Here is a 17,545-nt window from a genome sequence, read left to right as displayed (position 1 = left end):
GGGTTACAGATTATAACTTGTGTTTAAATATTATGGTCCAGATTACAAGATTACTCTTGAATTGTACCGTGGAGGGCTTCGCTCCCTGTCCTTAGTAAACTATGAGTCATACCTAACTGGAAGGATACAATTTTATGGTGAATTGAGTAAGAAAAAAGAGATTTGAAAATCTGAGTATACAGAGAAATTTTCAAACTTGAAAGGGAAAAAGTGTGTAACTAATGAACTAATAGATAAAATACATTTCTGCAAGAAAAAAAAAAAAATTAAAAAACCAGGTTCTGAAATTTGAAATGAAATTTACATTGGTTGACCAAATGGAGAACAATCCCATAGCTTGAGTCAAAGTGATAGATAATACATGACAGATTATTATGACATCATTTGATCAATGTAACCAACCTCACCTAGTGGAAAAGATTTGGTTGTTGTTGATTAACACTGATTGACTAATTTAAATGAACTAATAATTAATTACCTCACTATGAACTTTTGCTATATGGCAAGCTAGACCCATCTTTGAAAAAAACCTCTTAGTGGCAACAAAATACAAGGGTCCATGATTGCTAAAGAGACCTACAAAAATTTTAAGTTCTAATCTTAACAAAAACGAAACATATGTTTATCTCAACAATAAAGGTAGTTGACGTGGATTTTGTCATACCTGGAATCAACAAATAAACAAATGAACTGGGTAGTGAGTGCTTTCCATTCCTGTAAAATGAAACCAAAAGTTTATGTAAACAAACTTTCCTAAGAAAAGATGAACAAGGACCGTTATACTTCTAGTTCAAAAGACAAAAGCTGTAATATTTGGTGATATGAAAACAAAACAAGCAATACCAAAAACTTAGATGATGGGAAACTTAAAAAGCAAGAAATATAATAGTATAAAATTGTGAATAAGTTCTATCTGATGTTAAACGGTACCAAGTGTGGCATATGAATGATTTGGCAAGAAACTCGTGGTATTCAAAAGGTAAATGAGAATTACAAAAAGAAATCTGTAGTCCAGTTTATTTCAGTTTAAACCTTATAATAAAATAGGGGACCTTATGTCTGAAAGCAATTCCAAGAATCTTGAAGTTCCATCCTGTGCTAGAGGCATTCCAGGAGCATGCTGCAACCACCCAATATCATCAGCAGAACCGCGCAATGTTTTCAACACACGAGATCTAATTCTGAGAAATTCCAAAGTTTATCGACTATCATTTTATAGCAGTATTCAGTAACACAATAACCAAGAAATTATCAATACAATTAGTTTTTCTACCTAAAAGATGTGGATCATGAAGTGAACTCAGAAATAAGTAATCTGTTTTTTTTTAATAATCATTTCTATCAGATTGTTTTCACAAAACTACTTGTGTTACCTATGAACATGAAGTTGAGCACATTTAATGCATGAGAAAGAATATCTGCAAGAGGTCACTCCCAAACTCCAAGCATATTGTAGACCAAGTAATGGGAGTGTTAAACTGCACAAAAAAAAAAGGATAATGCAATAGCAATTACAAAATTACAAAATGCTGATTTTTTTCAAAGTATTACGGACAATGAACAACTCTAGCAAAAGTTTAGGTTAAAAAAGTTGTGAGAACTGGACCGAAGATCGAATCGGTGAGACTTCTAGATCATAGTTTAAATGGATCAACAATGGTTGAACCGGATGACTAAAAATAAATAAATAAGTATTAAAAATATTGTTTTTTAAAAAGTAAAAAGCAAACTGGTTGAACCAACTCTGGTTTAACCAAGTTCGGTCATGTTCAACCTCGTCCGATCCAGTTTCATAGGACTGTGAACCGGCCAGTGGTTGAACGAACTGCCAATCTGGTTGGTTCAACCAGTTGAACAGGTGAGTCCGATTTTCACAACATTGGGTGAAAGTTGTGAAATTAAAAATAAGCAAATAAACAAATCCATGATTCAGCTATCTAACTTGACATTTAATCTGAAAATTAAAAATTCAATGACAGATCATTACCCTTTTAGTAAAAATGAAGGAAGAGCTGCAGATACATAACTGGCTTTTATAATTACAGATCTGGTATCTACAAGCAGTTCACTATTATTATTGTTAAAGGCTCTTCTTCCACAAATTTCATTGTTTTCACCTCCAACCTGAGGAGGTTGCAAAGATGTGGTTTCTTTTGAATTGTGTTGTGATGATATCAGTGGAGTGGCCCGAAAATTTTCTCTGCCCCTAATTGCATCTCTAAGCACTAAATCCTCTGCAGCATCGACATCATGGAAAATGTAGTTATATTATTATACTTACTGAAAAATTACTTCTTCATAGAGAAAACGGTAAATTCATAATTTAATAAAGATGAAATAAAGAACACATACCTAGGAATTTTAAGAATCTGTCACTAATATAAGTTGTGAGTTTCAAAAGATTTGTGAATATGTCATCCATGAATAAATCAAAATCCAATCATATCATTGCCATGAGCCTGAAATTAGGAACCATATCAGATTTGAAAACCGTGTTATTACAAAATTCATTATATCAAAATGATCACAATTGTGGTAGAGATAGATATCAGAGTGATAATTGAAATGATTAATATACTAAGTTACCTTCCTTGTGATAAATGAAAAAAATATATATCTCTTTCAGCACTTTACATGTTTGATAAAAGAGAATCAATAAATTGAGACAGATAAATTATCTACAAAATGAACATGAATAATATAGAATGGTGGCATGGATCGGATTTGATTATTACCTACGGGCTCGTATCAATCTCTCCAACTCAGCGGTTGGTTGGACCACTCCTACTTTTATTTTTTAGTATGTATATAATATATAGTTATATACATTATGTTGCATAAAAACAATGAAAATTGAATTGAGCAAACCATAGGTTATTTTTTTATTTGACTAACTTTGCATTGCTTTCCTGAAATTGAAGGAGGTTGGTTCTTTTTGAACTGACTGACATAGTTGTACAAGAAAATCCAAACATTAAATTGTGAAAATTGGGATAGGAGAGAAAAGTGAAGATTGTTGAGATGGGTTGATGGGACACGTGGAGAGCTGGGAGCAAAATCTTGGACCTTCGTGGACATGCACAATTTGACCTTCCCTATTTTCCTCAGGATTTTATATACTTTTTTATTTATTTATTTCAACTACTCTATCATTGATATTAGGATACAAATCCTCTAAATTGATAATCATAACAAATCATAAGGTATAACAAACATTTTTTTTCATTACACTTTACTGAAATTTAACATATTAGAGTTACATCATAACTAGAATTTGTTAAAATAACGAACAATCATTCATTATATCATTTACACTTTAACTTGATTTAGAGAGCTAAATTCTTTTATTTTTGGGTCAAATATGGATTTGTGCACGTCATTGATGGCAAATATTCAAATGCTTGTAATCTTAATTGTTTTTAAAAATATAAATATTATTAAATTTGATATTTAGACGGTTTAATCTTTAATTAAACGGTCACACAGTCACTCCTGAATACTTGACCGCCAGTTTCTCTTACAAACTGTAGAAAAATGTTAAAGTAGTTATTATGTAATAAAATCATTAACATTATTATCCATAAAAATGGCTCTTATACTTTACCCATAAAAGTAGCTTATACAAACTAGTGATGAAATATTTGTTGGTATTTGTTGCTTAACTTTGACTAATATTACTATCATCTTATGATACTTTTTCTATTCTTCTTTTTTTGTAAAACTCTATTATCAACATTACGTTAGTCCAAGTGAAACTAAACTCGAATTTTTTATTAGTCCAAGTGAAACTTGTAACATCCTGATTTTTAACAGAGCGATTTTATTTTATTTTTTAAAATAAATTCATAAAAACAAAGAAATAAAGAAGGAAATACTTTTGGATAAATATTTAAGTCGTAACACAACTACAAAAGTCAACAACATTTACAAGCAGCAGAATAGTTTTTGAAATAAAAATCCAAAGTATTCAAACATCAAAATACATCGGGGCTATGAGGTCTATCAGACATAGCTCATACCCCTGGGGTGTTCTCGACAGACACTTGTACAAAAGCACTGCCCCAAGAATTTTAACTCCCCACATCACATCAAAGAGTGGTACATGGAACTCATCAAAATAAAATGTCAAGCTGACAATATTGGTATAGTTACACTCTTCCAAATTAAAATAAACACAACCCAAATAAGAAAGACATCTCCCTATACGTCAACCTAATCTGATCATTCTACAAAAAAACTATACATCCTGAGTGCTCTTCACGCGCTCCGCAAGATCCTCATGACACAACTCCAGTCAGGTGTGTCCAACTACATTTTCATCCACAAGGTACTAACCGGTGGGAAGATCCTAGTTCTCATATGAGGGCAAAGTCCAGATTTCTACAATAGTTGTAAAGGCCACCAACCAAAATTAACAATATATCATTTAAGTTTTAAATGCACAAAATAACCTTTCAACTTAGCATGCACCTTAAAAGGGTTTCCATATATCAAACATGCATAAACAAAGTTGAAAAATGTAGTTTTAAACAAAATTGCACTGTTGTATTCGAATACATCATCTTTGTATTCGAATACAAGGCTGTTTCATAAGTCAGCAGCAAAAACAACATGTTGTATTCGAATATCCAAACAATCACACTTAACAATTATAGCACAATCACCATGACAACTTGAGTTTTGAAAAGGTTTTACAATCAATCACCCTTACGCACAAATCCAAAACATTCACACTTAGCAATTATAGCATAATCACCATGACAACTTGAGTTTCGAAAAGGTTTTGCCATCAATCACACTTACACACAAATCCAAAACATTCACACTTAGCAATTATAGCACAATCACCATGACAACTTGAGTTCAAACACTCAATCATAATCTTGAATCAACATGACTCGCGTGCCAAGCACCCTAATGCAATGTGTATATGCCAAAATGCATGAATTCCGGAATTCCGAACCAAAACCCTCCTCGAAGGGGCGTAAATCATAATTGTACCGCCTATCACAGGCCTTGTACTAATTACCAAGGTGCCACTCATCACAGACCCGCACGATTTACTAAAGTGTCGCCTATCACAGGCCTTACACTGTTTTCTAGAGTGCAATCGCTCACAGATCAGCACAACTAGAGTGCAATCTCTCACAGACCAGCACAACGCAATAATCCCCGCAAGGATAAGATGAACCAACTAATCACATAGCATCATCTCGTGGCCCATCACGGTCACCACTATCATCATGGCTCCATCGCGGTCACCATGTACTATGAAATGCATGGGTATACTCTGACACTATCCACAACAATCATTAAGTAAATGTAGATATTAAAAGATTCCCCATTTTTAATACTCATTTAACACTAATGATTTTCAAAGTCCACACAGAGCATACTCAAACATTTATTTTTCCACCACACATCAAATTTAATCGACAATTTACATTAAACCTGATCAATTCATAATCCACAAAATCCACACCAAGTTTAAACATCAATAACCACAAATTTCCACAAAATTCAAACATAACTCATGCCAAACTAATTTTCACAAACCACAACTTAAACACATCAAATTTATTTTTCACAACAACACACATAGATGAATCAAATTCATTTTTCACGAAAACACTCATCACTTTCACCAAAAACTCAACTCCAAACTTTCACCCATAAAAGCATTAAATTCATTTTCCCCAAATCTACACTTCAAACCCAACAAATTTATTTTTCACACAACCACAAATAAGTCCCTAAATGCAAACTAAAAGTTTGAAAGGAGCTTTTACCTTAACGATAGCTCTAACACGCGATTACGGCACCGTAATTAATTTCGGTAAAATCTCCGTTCGCGACGTCGCTTCCAAAGTTAGTTCACTAGCACCGTAGCGTGGAGGTGAGCAACTTTCCCTTCTATCTCTTCGCGAAATGAAGCTTAAATCTAAAAGAAACGTGGAGGTTTGCGTTTGACGGATTTGAAATCACTAACACTGTTTTTCTCCGTTTTTGAATCTGGGAAGAAGAAAGAAGCTGGGAGGTCCGAGATATTTTAACAAAACTGCTCGATATTAAATTCTTCGTAACATAAATAAATTATTCTTCGACAAAAAATTCCTCGTACTTAATCTAATTTATTTATCGACGAATATATCAATAACTTAGATAAAAAGCCTTAGAGTTCAATACCAAAATACACTAAAATACATAAATTAGAATTTAAAACTATGGAAAACTACCGAGCAAATGGCTTTGCTGGATTACTTAGCAAACTTTGAAATAGAGGGAAAAAAGTTGAAGGTTGGAGCAAATGGCTTTCCTCCGTTTTATGTTTTCTTTCAATTTTCCTTTCTTTCTTTTTCCTTCCTTTCCTTTTCTTTATATATATATATATATATATAACAAATATCTAAAAATATCTAAATATTTATCAAAATTACCATTTCACCTATAACTTCTCAAACCATTTGATAAAAATATCTACTCTCGTCGCAACTCAATTGACAGATACAATTTTCAGCAATCCGAGATATTTTAACAAAACTGCTCGATATTAAATTCTTCGTAACATAAATAAATTATTCTTCGACAAAAAATTCCTCGTACTTAATCTAATTTATTTATCGACGAATATATCAATAACTTAGATAAAAAGCCTTAGAGTTCAATACCAAAATACACTAAAATACATAAATTAGAATTTAAAACTATGGGTCTTACAAAATTAGACTCGAATTCTTTAAGTATGGTATGTGTTCAAACCTTTTGAATGAAAAAACATAAGTATGGTCTGTGTTCAAACCTTTTGAATGAAAAAACATATTTGGAAAATGAGACTACACTAAAAATAGTCATATAAATATCTCGATAGAGATTAATTATCGGGCAAAGCCAATGGTTGCTTCGCACAAAGGGTCACAATAAAAACTGGACTACTGAAAACTGCAAGAAGCCTAACACATTACAGGGATTGATCCTGCTGTAGGCTATGCTATGGGAGCAAAATGGACAAATAAAGCCTATCAGCTACAAACTCAATGTCAGCAATATGTATTTGGTACGTAGATATATGCATGTGACACAGCGTGTGAAGCATTCATTTTGGTCATACATCAAAGATAGAAAGCCACTAGGAGAACAACATATGGAGGGGGAGTTGGGGGTCTAGAACTCAATCCATTGGAAACAATTCCTTAAACCTAACTGAGCTAGCATATCTATACTACTGAGTTGATTAGTTAGTTTAGAACTTTCATATAATGAGAAGAAAGACCTAACACAAGGTTAAATGGCCACAAACAAAAATATCAGGTTAGAATTGACAAATGTATTTGACCAACCCAATTATGTAGCCATTAAGGTTTGTTCTGTTTTAGAAATGTTGCATCTAGCAAAAAGATTTGATCTTTCATTTCAGCAATGTGGTGAAATATAGTTCATGTCTTTACTGAGAGAGGCATTCACATTTAATATCCAACAACTCCTAAAAAGAACTACTCTTGGAAGATGAGACTTGTGGGTTCACTGATAAAAAAGTTTGTTCTGTTTTATTTGTATGAATCCCACAATACCACGTAAGTGTAAGTACATTGACATGAACTTGAACATTTTCTTTTTGATTCACTCAAAACTAGTAAGAAACTAGGACACTAAATACAAATTCCTAGTTCCTACCATATTCTTTCTCAAGTTCTTATTCCCTCTACAGCTCAGAGGGCCATTTTCATTTTCACCTCACCTTGATTTGAAATACTCTATTATACCAAATTGAGTGGAGGGTCATGTGGAAGAGGTCATACTTCAATGGTTTTGTATGCCAAAGAAAATGTTTCTGAACCCTTCTGACCCCAAGTTGTAGATTGAGGTACTTCTTTTCAGGCACTGAAAGAAGTATCTGTTTCAAGTTTGGAATATCTTTCTCTGCAAGGATTAATGAGAATGCATCCCAATTTAAAACCTCAAAAAGTGGTGGCACAAAATTATCTGATATGATCACAGGTACACACTCATAAAATATGGCTTCAACCACTCGCGGGCTGTTGACTTCGTACCCTCTCGGGCAAATGCAGTATTTGCTATTCTTCATGTGCTGGATGTAATTCATTTTGCTTGCAATACCATGAGGCATTGGGCCAAATATCTTCATATTGGGGTCCTTGTCCTTCCAGTGCTTTAGCAATATCGGACGCAAATAGCCGTGCATATTTCCAGCATAGAAGGCAAGAATGGTTCTTTGGTGAGGAGGTTTTCCGCCGATATCTCTCTGAGGATTTCGTACTGACCGGATATAAGTTTCTGGAAGAGAAACGTCCCTTCCTATTTTATAGCCTTGAGTTACATCAGAATTGCAGAGGGCTTTTATGCAGTATTCCATGTGGTGTCTTGTTTCATATGGAGCCTGCAACATCAGATGAAAATCTTTTAGCTATGTGTATTACTATTTATGATATTATATTACTATTCTAGACATAAGCCATAGACGAGGGAAAAGTATAGAAAAGTAACATGGAAATTGTATTGATAATAAGAATGTTGATTACATCAAGGAGTACAAGCAACGAGGATTATATGGCCAAAGAGAGCAATTAATTTATAACTAGCATAACTAACTAGTATAACTAATTTGTAACTAACTTTTACATCTCAAATAAAATGTGCATAAAAGCATAGTACTATGCTACTGCGCACACTGCTGATTTATATAATGACATATAAACTACGGTGGAAATCAAAAGATGAAGCAACTCAGCAGAATACTTTGCATAAGAGCTATGCATCACTGGCAGAGACAAAGACACGTTGACAGTGATTAATAATTTAAAAAATGGAAGAAATTAAATGGTACAACGTGAGTTGGATATTGGACACGCCTTCAATTTTAAATGCCGGTGTTGCACAGTATAAAAGTGGTCCGCTTTAGGACATGATGTCCAACAAAAAAGGTTGTTACCCTAAATGGACAAGACATAGCTAGGGAAAAAGGACTTCAAAATGAATATGTCCCATTGTGACATCAAATAGGAATCCAGTTCAACCATCATAATAGAATAACATCTTGGAAGTTGGGACAGTTAAATGCTTCATCATGCAAGTGGAATTATGGGGGGAAATAAAAAAGAGCAAACATCATACCCAATCATGGCAAGCAACAAGAAAATGGTCAGCACCACCAGTTCTGTTAAAATAATGATATTTTGCTGAAATTTTATCTGTATAGCCCTTCAAATAGCTACGGAGATTCGTCCGATTATGAGAGTTACGTACATAAACAGCAAACTCTAACATACGCGAACTGAATGGCATATAGAACAGGTGAGCCTTTGCAGGATCCTTCACAACAAAATGCTTATTCTCCTCCATCAATTTCATAAACCAACCCTCCGAGGCATAGAGTCCTTTAAGTATAGGTTGATGAAAGATTGGTTTGTCTCCTTCCATGTATATATATACTTTGAGCATGCGTTCCATGAGTTCATAGCTCCTGCACACAAAAAACAGGTGCGAACAAAACAAGCATGTGTCAAAACCAATTCATGTTAGAGTAGGACTAAGTTTAGTTTAGTTCATATTTTCTTTAACAACTTCTTTAATATTACCTTTTGAACATAGAATGATTGCGAAATAGAGGAGCATAAAGTTCATTGTCATGTGTTACTATAGGAGCATGCTCAATCTCTGACCTTGCAGCAAGAATTTCCATATCAAGTTTGGATGACCACCTTGGTCTCTGCAATCAAAAGTAGAAACTCCAAATTGAAATAACCAAAAAGAAAAAGTCAACAACAATAACTTGTCCATATAACAATTTCATAATTGACAAAGATAATAATACCATTGCTCGAGAAGAAACACGGCGACGCTCTAGTATATGGTTCATCTCCTGTATTAACATTCTTGACTTAGGGGGCATATTACACTTCTTGTTTTTCTGAGGAGAATTTTCAAGATGAGTCAGATTAGTGGATGAAGTTGTATGATCATGTTCCCTCGAATCAACATGTTTACTTTTTACCATCTGAGAAATTGTAGAAACTCCCCTTTTTGTAACCAAAAATTGCTTCACTGAAAAGTCAACCTTACTGTCCTTGGCCAAAACTGCTATGAAACTTTTCTTGGAACCTACATTATCCAACTCCAAGCTGTTGTTTTTACCAACATTTTTCTTCTCAGGTAAACTTTGAAAATCATCTCTACTTACCCCAAATGCAGAAACACTTTTTAACTGATTTCCATGACCTGATTCATCATTGATGATGGGAATATTCATTTTCTCCACCATAGCATTGAAATCTTCAGAAGCATCACGTATAAGCGGATTCCGAATAGTGAAATGATTTGGTGTGGAATGCAATGATATTTCATGCCTTGAAGACCAAGGAGGTTTTCCATTTCCATATGGAACCAAAATTGACTGAAACAGTAAATAATTAACAGCAAGTGCTACCAACACAAAAATCAATCTTTGGTTTCCCATATGAGTCTATCACATAACTCATTAAAATTTTGAAACATGTAAACTTCTCAAAAACTTATTTGATCCCAAAATCACTTCAATAATCATTTCCCCAAGATTCATGAGTTCCCAAGTCAGTAAATTTCAGGCAGAAAACTTGAAAAGAAATCAAAGCTCCTAAAATAAGAAAGCACAAAAATTCAATGAAAAAGAGAAGAATTTAACAATAATGTTTCTTAAACAGCGCAACTTCAATAAGATATAACTTAAATAACATCAAGAAAGTAAAAGCAAAGAACTTAACACTAATTTTTGTTGCTTGATCTACTTTGGAAGGAAAAGGACAAAATGGAGAAGTAGAGTACTAACCTTGTTGCTTCATAAAAATTTAATCTATACATTATTATTATGAGATCTTTCTTATTATAAGATTCTATTAATTAATTTATTACAGTTTTTATTTAAATTTTGTTTTATTGAAAGTTGCAAAAATTTAAGTTACAGCCGTGTAGTATCCGAATAAATTAGTCAATTATTGAATTATTTTTATTTTCTATAAGTATTAGATTGATCCATCAATTTTACTATTCACACCTTGTTTTACCTTGCTTTACTAGTTACACTATCTTCTCTTTTTCTCTTTATAGTAAAATCTACTTTTTTTTTTTTCTTTTCTTCATCTTTCATTTTCACCCAAATTATCTTTTTTAATATTTTGTTATTTAAATTGAATTTACATAAATCACATTTTTTTTCTATTCACTCTAAAATTTTATATTTACATAATCACTAAATATATAAGAATACGTGATTTAGATCTGTATAGATTGTATAATTTACCACATATATAAACTCAAATCTCATAATATTTTTAAATTTTAAACAAAAATACGAACTCAAAATATTAATAAAGAGTGGTGTAAATTATAAACAAATATAAATTATTAATATATAATATGAATGTGAGATATTATAAGTTAAAAAAACCAAGAACGAAGATTATTGGGTATTTAATTTTCAACCTTTTCTAAGGGTTATAGTTTGGAACTTATGTACTTGAGCGAAGTGAAACTCAGATGGTGAGTTTTGTAGTGTTGTTTTTGCATGGATCTTTAATAATGAATCCACTTTTTTGTATTGAATTTTATTTTAAAATTGTTTAAATTTTTAAATTTATGATGAAAAGTGGAAAAATGATGATGAAGAAGATGAAGGGAAGAAGATAAACAATCTAAGATTCTTCTAAATTTTTATTTTTAATAAAAATATAATTTTCATTACAAACTTGTTAAAATTGCCACATCAGACCTTTAATAAATATATGAATTTATTTTATTTTATTTTATTTTATTTTAAAGTGTTGATAAAAATAATAATATAGATATTTTATAATTTAAAGTACCAAATTGATATAATTATTTTTTCTCCGTGAAACATAGAAAATGGCATGATATATTTTACTTATATAAAACGCTGCAGCATGATGCAACTTAATTGCAGTGTAATACATTCGATGTTTCCTTTCCTACTAGCTTAGGTTGCAAAATTGTTATGCGGATTTTCTTATGTTTGCAAGATTACACCGTAACTAATTGAATTGAGGTATTAGGAAGAAAATAAATAAATATGGTTTTTTCCTAAAAAACAAAAGTATTTTTTTTCTTCACATTTCAACAAATGTGTTGTATCCTTTCATTGCACAGTTTTTTTATGAAATAAATTTTTGGTGAGATATTATTTCGATTAAAAATATAAAAGATATTGAGAATTTAATAATATCAACTTACAATATACAAATTTAATATTTACTTTTACTATTAGATCAAACTATAATAATGTGCTATATCCTTTCGTTGCATAATTAGGGAATTTAGAAAATGTGAACTTTATTTTGTTATAGAAAAAGTGTTAAATATCTGCAGAATAAAATAAATAAAAATTAATTTATTAGAAAATAAATTATTACAGAATAATTTTATAAAAACTAAAAAATGTAATTTTTATCGTATGAACTAAAATTAAAATATTAGAATTTTACAAAATTAAAATATTATTTAACTCATTTTTTATTTACAAAATATATTCTACAAGAAATATTCTCTTTGTTTTTTTAACTTTACGTCGTTTTCGTCCCTTCATTTGAATCTTATATGTATTAAAGACATATTACTAATTTGAATGAGTTGACACTTAAATGAAACATATATGTTGATATTAATTTTTGAATTATTTAGAATATTTATAATAAAACGAAATTAATTAGAAAGGATGAAAACTGCATTTAAACTACTGTTATTTTTATGCAAGAACCACACACATCGTTGGTGTTGTGACGGATAAGGTTGGTGTGTGGAGACAACAACAACAACAACAACCGGCGTGGTTGCCGTGGGAGAAAAATCAGCCAACACAACGGCGCTCACTAATCCAAAAAAACAAAACACTTTCATGTGATGAGTTGAGTTGAACATCTGAACACACTAAAGTGAGAAATGCGAATCAGTTTTCAACAATGCCTCTAAACATCGCAATCACTCTCCCCATCTTTTCCCCACCCCTCGACACCAATCCAAACCCCTCGCGTTCATCCACACAACTCAAATTCTCCCATTCCAATTCGGACCGGCCCACCACAAAGCCCAAACTCGATCCGCAATCTCACCCAGCGCTTAAGTTTTCCAATATACCAAAACAAACATCGAAACCGGTAAGTAAAGCCTCCGAAAATGTGAAGATTAGCGACGACGGACTCTCCTACGTAATCGAGGGTGCTCCGTTTGAATTCAAATACAGTTACACCGAAACCCCCAAAGCTAAACCTCTTAAATTGCGTGAACCGGGTTTTCTTCCGTTTGGACCGGTCACTATGCCGAGACCTTGGACCGGACGTCCCCCACTTCCTCCGAGTAAGAAGAAGTTGAAGGAGTTTGATTCTTTTGTTCTTCCTCCGCCGCATAAGAAAGGGGTTAAACCGGTTCAGTCGCCCGGTCCATATTTGCCTGGGACTAGTCCTAAGTATGTACGGTCCAGAGAAGAAGTATTGGGTGAACCGTTGACCAAAGAGGAGATCAAAGTGTTGGTTCAAAGCTGCTTGAAATCTAGCCGTCAACTCAATATGGGTATATAAACTACAGTAACTACACTTTCCATTTCTTTTGAGAAATGAAGAGGATCTCAACCTGTAAAAAAGCTTTACATTGATTGTGGATTATATTAATTTTCAATTTTGGTGTTTTAGGTAGAGATGGTTTCACGCATAACATGTTGGATAATATACATGCTCATTGGAAGCGGAGAAGGGTGTGCAAGATCAAGTGTTTGGGAGTGTGTACTGTTGACATGGATAATGTGTGCCATCAGTTGGAGGTGAGTTTTCTTTCATTTTACTATTTCATCATTATCATCCATTTCCCTATTCCCTCATAGCCTATGGCAGGTTTATCTTGCGATTCATAAGGTCTTCTTTTGATGGAAAAACAACCAAAAAATGTTGTGAGATGTTTTTGAGATCAAAATTTCAGCAGGTGTTTCAACGTGTGTTTGTTGCTTTTTTGCAATATTTGCTTTTTGTTCTTTTTCTTTATATAAAATCAAATTATAGGACGATAAAGGCAATATGAGTCAGTGTTTTGTTGGAGACACTCTTAATCTATGAATGTCATAGATACAAACACAATATTGACACTGGTAATACTTTGAAAAAATTGAATGTAATCACATGTATTGGCGTAGTGCCAGTGTTCGCTATCAACATGTGCCGTGTCGTAGACTGGACACCTTCAATATGATGTATCAGTGCTGCATAGCCTCTTAATCATTCCTTTTTTGCTTTTACTGATGTTTTGGAGAACTCCTTTGTTCACTGGCAGCTTCCTTTTTTTGTTTCTCTTAATGATCTGAGTCTTTATGACTTGCTTATTTTTCTTTAAATTTAAATGGTTTACCTTTACCTGCCTTTGTGTATTGGCTATGTCCCATCTCCTGTGCCTGTTTGTTTGAGATTTGTTTCACTGCAAACGGAAGAAAATGTAGCTTCCGAAGCACTTTGGTCGAAAAATTCAAATACCTGCATCAGAAAAAGTGCCTTGTAAAGCCAAATTCTCATGTTCACAGTGAAACAAATCTCAAACAAACAGAATCTAAGTCGTTGGCTTAGTGTGGTTAGCTCCCTAATTGTAAGTCTTTGGCTCTGCCGCTGATTGTAGGGTAATGTTTTTTTCATACTTCATTATTTATTATCATTTCCTCTCATATCTCACAAGTCACACTCCTCAATCGCCCACCATCATAGGTTCAAAATGAGGGAATGGAGGAAGGGTGGAGGTTGTGATTGGGGAAATGCTAGATTTGTGAGGAAATGGCAATATGCAAATAAAATTGCCCTCAAGTATATTTGTTCTTATTGTCATATGGTATGTGGTTTGCCAGGAAAAGACAGGAGGGAAAGTTATTTACAGAAGGGGTGGTGTTCTTTACCTTTTCCGAGGGAGAAATTATAATTATAAAACACGTCCGCTTTTTCCTCTCATGTTGTGGAAACCTGTGCCTCCAGTTTATCCTAAGCTGATTCAACGAGTTCCAGAAGGTCTAACGCTAGAAGAAGCGACTGAAATGCGTCAAAAGGGAAGGACATTGACTCCCATATGCAAGATAGGTAACTTTTTAAGGATGTTCATTACAGTTTCTCAACGAACCAAATTGAGCTGTCTTTTTTCTTCTTCTGATACACATGCTTATTAAGGTATTGGAATGTTTTCTTCTTGTAACAGGAAAAAATGGTGTTTATTTTAACCTCGTAAAAAATGTCAGAGAGGCATTTGAAGAGTGTGAACTAGTACGAATAAACTGTCAAGGGCTAAATAAAAGTGACTATCGAAAGATTGGAGCAAAACTAAGGGTATAACCAACTATGCTCCTGTGTTGAAGAGCATATGGATTCTTTTGTTCGTTTGTTTTGCCCTTTTTTTTCATATCATTGGATAGGCATGTGTATCCTGGTTATTTTTTTTGACGACGGCGTTATTGTAACATCTTTCTTCCACATATGTTCTTTGACTGCAGGATCTTGTTCCATGTACATTGCTTTCGTACGAAAATGAGCATATACTTATGTGGAGGGGGCGAAATTGGAAGCCCTCTTTACCAGATCTCAGAGATGATCGGAAGGAAGCCAATAAAGTCGATCCTGACAACAAAAATTACAAAGCACTGCCCTCAGAAGCCCTAGATGTCTCAGCACCAAATCTACATAATAATCCTGCAGAGCTTGTCAGCAATTTATCACATGACACAAGTATTTCCTTTTGTCTAGATGATGTGACAGTGGATAAGGTTGAGGTTCCATGTCCCACAAAAAATAGCAAGCGATCTATGTCTGTGATTGCTGATGCTGAAATCACAAATGTTGCCACAGATTCATATGGTGAGCCAGAACCTTGCAGGAGCACCAGCCCAGGTACAAACATATCACATGATGGTGGCCACATCACATGCCCCTCGAATGCTATGAGTGATAACCATGAAATGTTGGATATAAATTATAATGGACGACAAAAGTTTCAGTGACCGTCTTTCTACTTCAATTTCAGGGTCAGATGCAATGCTAGGATCCAGTGACAGTAATATTTATGGCATGGTGGATCCTCGCGCTGATGAGCTGCTAGATGATTCAGGAGCGACTGATGTCAGTCCGTTATCAAGGTCAGCTGTCCCTTGTATGAAAGAAATTTCGTTACTATTGGAGCAAGCTGTTGAGCAAGGCAGTGCACTTGTTTTAGATAAAGATTCGTTGGATGCAGACAATATTTATCAAACCACAGTCTCCTTCGCCAAATCAGCTCCACTGGGACCTGTTTTTATGAAACATAGAAAGGTTGTGGTTCAAAAAAGGGTTAAGCAAGAAGCTCCGACCTCGGAGATAAGTGACAAGCAAGAAGCTCGTACTTTGAAAACAAGAGAAACTACTGCTGTTACCACGAAAGGTAAAAGAGAGAACAGTCCTATTAGAAGAAGAGAAAATTTTGATGAGCGATTTCAGAATGTTGTACCACAAGGAACATTAGGAGTTGATGAACTTGCTAAACTACTAACATGATACTGGCTGGAATTATGAAGCCATTAGAGTACATTTGTTTCTCATCTGAATCTTACATGGTGCCTTTGGGATAATAGTAAAATATGAAGTTTTATTCTGTTTTCTCTGCACTTTGCACTACTTCTATTTTTTGTATTATTCATATATTATCTTAATACTAATATTCTAGGATGTCAATATTTAACTTTCTAACTCTTTGAGTTAATGGCTTTGGGTATTTTGTCAACCTCTGTGGCTTTAGGATATGTTTAGTTTGTTTAGATATCAAATGGTTGATCAGATGAAAATTGTGACATAATAAAATAAAAAAGGTTAACATGTTTTTCGCTCTTAAAAAAAAATTATTGTTTTCTTTTTTCCTTTAAAATTATAAAATCGCTATTTTTATGCCAATTTTTGTGACATTTATTAATTGCTTAAGTTTATTTTATCTGTCAAAAACTCAATAAAAAAATATTTTAAATAATAAATATTGATGTAGTTTTTTTAATGAATTTAGAGAAGTGGGTGTTTTTACAAAACTAGATAAAGTATTAATGTCATTTAAAGTGATCTTAAGGAAGCTAAATACAATTTATTTTAAATATTATTTTATCCAAACATGGCGATTTTGAAGGAAATGGATTTCCAGCGGGAACTGCTTAACACAGTTATTGATCTGGTCCTTTCGAGTAGTAGTTGAGATTGACTACTGCAGGAAACTAAGTGTTTTTTAAGAGCAGTGAATCTAGATCTGATTTTGAAGGGATCAAAACAAAAATTGTGAATTAAAATCAATTTTTTCATACCATATTAAAAGCAAAAAATAAAAATAAAAACTAATATCATATTTGAGATGGATAAATATCGAAAATAAATTTTTTACATTAAAAATCTATTGAATATATAAAAAAAAATTAGTATTTCGTAGGTTAAATATTTTATGATGGAATAAAGTGTTGTCTTCGCCATTCTAGAGTTTGAGAAGTAGATGAAATGATGAGATAGGTAAATTTATTAGT

General features: G+C 33.2%; 3 protein-coding genes and 1 long non-coding RNA gene across 6 annotated transcripts in view; 1 reads left to right on the top strand and 3 right to left on the bottom strand.

Annotated features, from left to right (window-relative positions):
• Positions 1-2,876, bottom strand: part of LOC101506011 (uncharacterized) — a 4,776-nt gene extending 1,900 nt beyond the window's left edge. Inside the window, exons 1-7 of one of the 2 annotated variants that reach the window (XM_004503412.4) lie at positions 2,736-2,876; positions 2,353-2,459; positions 1,988-2,234; positions 1,374-1,478; positions 1,053-1,181; positions 665-714; positions 479-576 (exon numbers count right to left, since the gene is read on the bottom strand). In XM_004503412.4, the coding sequence (XP_004503469.1) occupies positions 479-576; positions 665-714; positions 1,053-1,181; positions 1,374-1,478; positions 1,988-2,234; positions 2,353-2,422 (699 nt within the window). In that variant the 5' untranslated portion in view covers positions 2,423-2,459; positions 2,736-2,876. The other variant, XM_004503411.4, reaches the window with a different exon arrangement.
• Positions 2,877-3,860: 984 nt separating this feature from the next.
• LOC140920879 (uncharacterized) lies at positions 3,861-6,032 on the bottom strand. The gene is made up of 2 exons (XR_012163473.1): positions 5,790-6,032; positions 3,861-4,380 (listed from the first exon to the last, which is right to left on the bottom strand). It is a non-coding gene; the product is annotated as an uncharacterized lncRNA (long non-coding RNA).
• Positions 6,033-7,517: 1,485 nt separating this feature from the next.
• Positions 7,518-10,925, bottom strand: LOC101505240 (probable glycosyltransferase At3g07620). Of its 2 annotated transcripts, none has more exons than XM_004503409.4 (5): positions 10,820-10,925; positions 9,830-10,627; positions 9,594-9,724; positions 9,130-9,478; positions 7,518-8,395 (listed from the first exon to the last, which is right to left on the bottom strand). In XM_004503409.4, exons 2-5 carry the CDS (start codon positions 10,469-10,471, stop codon positions 7,727-7,729), a joined length of 1,791 nt encoding a protein of 596 aa, XP_004503466.1. In that variant the 5' UTR covers positions 10,472-10,627; positions 10,820-10,925; the 3' UTR covers positions 7,518-7,726. The 2 variants fall into 2 exon arrangements, with proteins under 2 accessions (XP_004503466.1, XP_004503467.1); XM_004503410.4 differs by lacking the exon at positions 10,820-10,925 and adding an exon at positions 10,755-10,812.
• Positions 10,926-12,814: 1,889 nt separating this feature from the next.
• LOC101504935 (CRS2-associated factor 1, chloroplastic) lies at positions 12,815-16,648 on the top strand. Its single transcript, XM_073370126.1, has 6 exons — positions 12,815-13,569; positions 13,689-13,816; positions 14,879-15,104; positions 15,220-15,347; positions 15,512-15,905; positions 16,039-16,648. Exons 1-6 carry the CDS (start codon positions 12,963-12,965, stop codon positions 16,542-16,544), a joined length of 1,989 nt encoding a protein of 662 aa, XP_073226227.1. The 5' UTR covers positions 12,815-12,962; the 3' UTR covers positions 16,545-16,648.
• The last annotated feature ends 897 nt before the right edge of the window (positions 16,649-17,545 follow it).

Source organism: Cicer arietinum, chromosome 6 (assembly GCF_000331145.2).
Source record: "Cicer arietinum cultivar CDC Frontier isolate Library 1 chromosome 6, Cicar.CDCFrontier_v2.0, whole genome shotgun sequence".
Classification (NCBI taxonomy): Eukaryota; Viridiplantae; Streptophyta; class Magnoliopsida; order Fabales; family Fabaceae; genus Cicer; species Cicer arietinum.
This window is presented reverse-complemented; position numbering and strand designations above follow the sequence as displayed.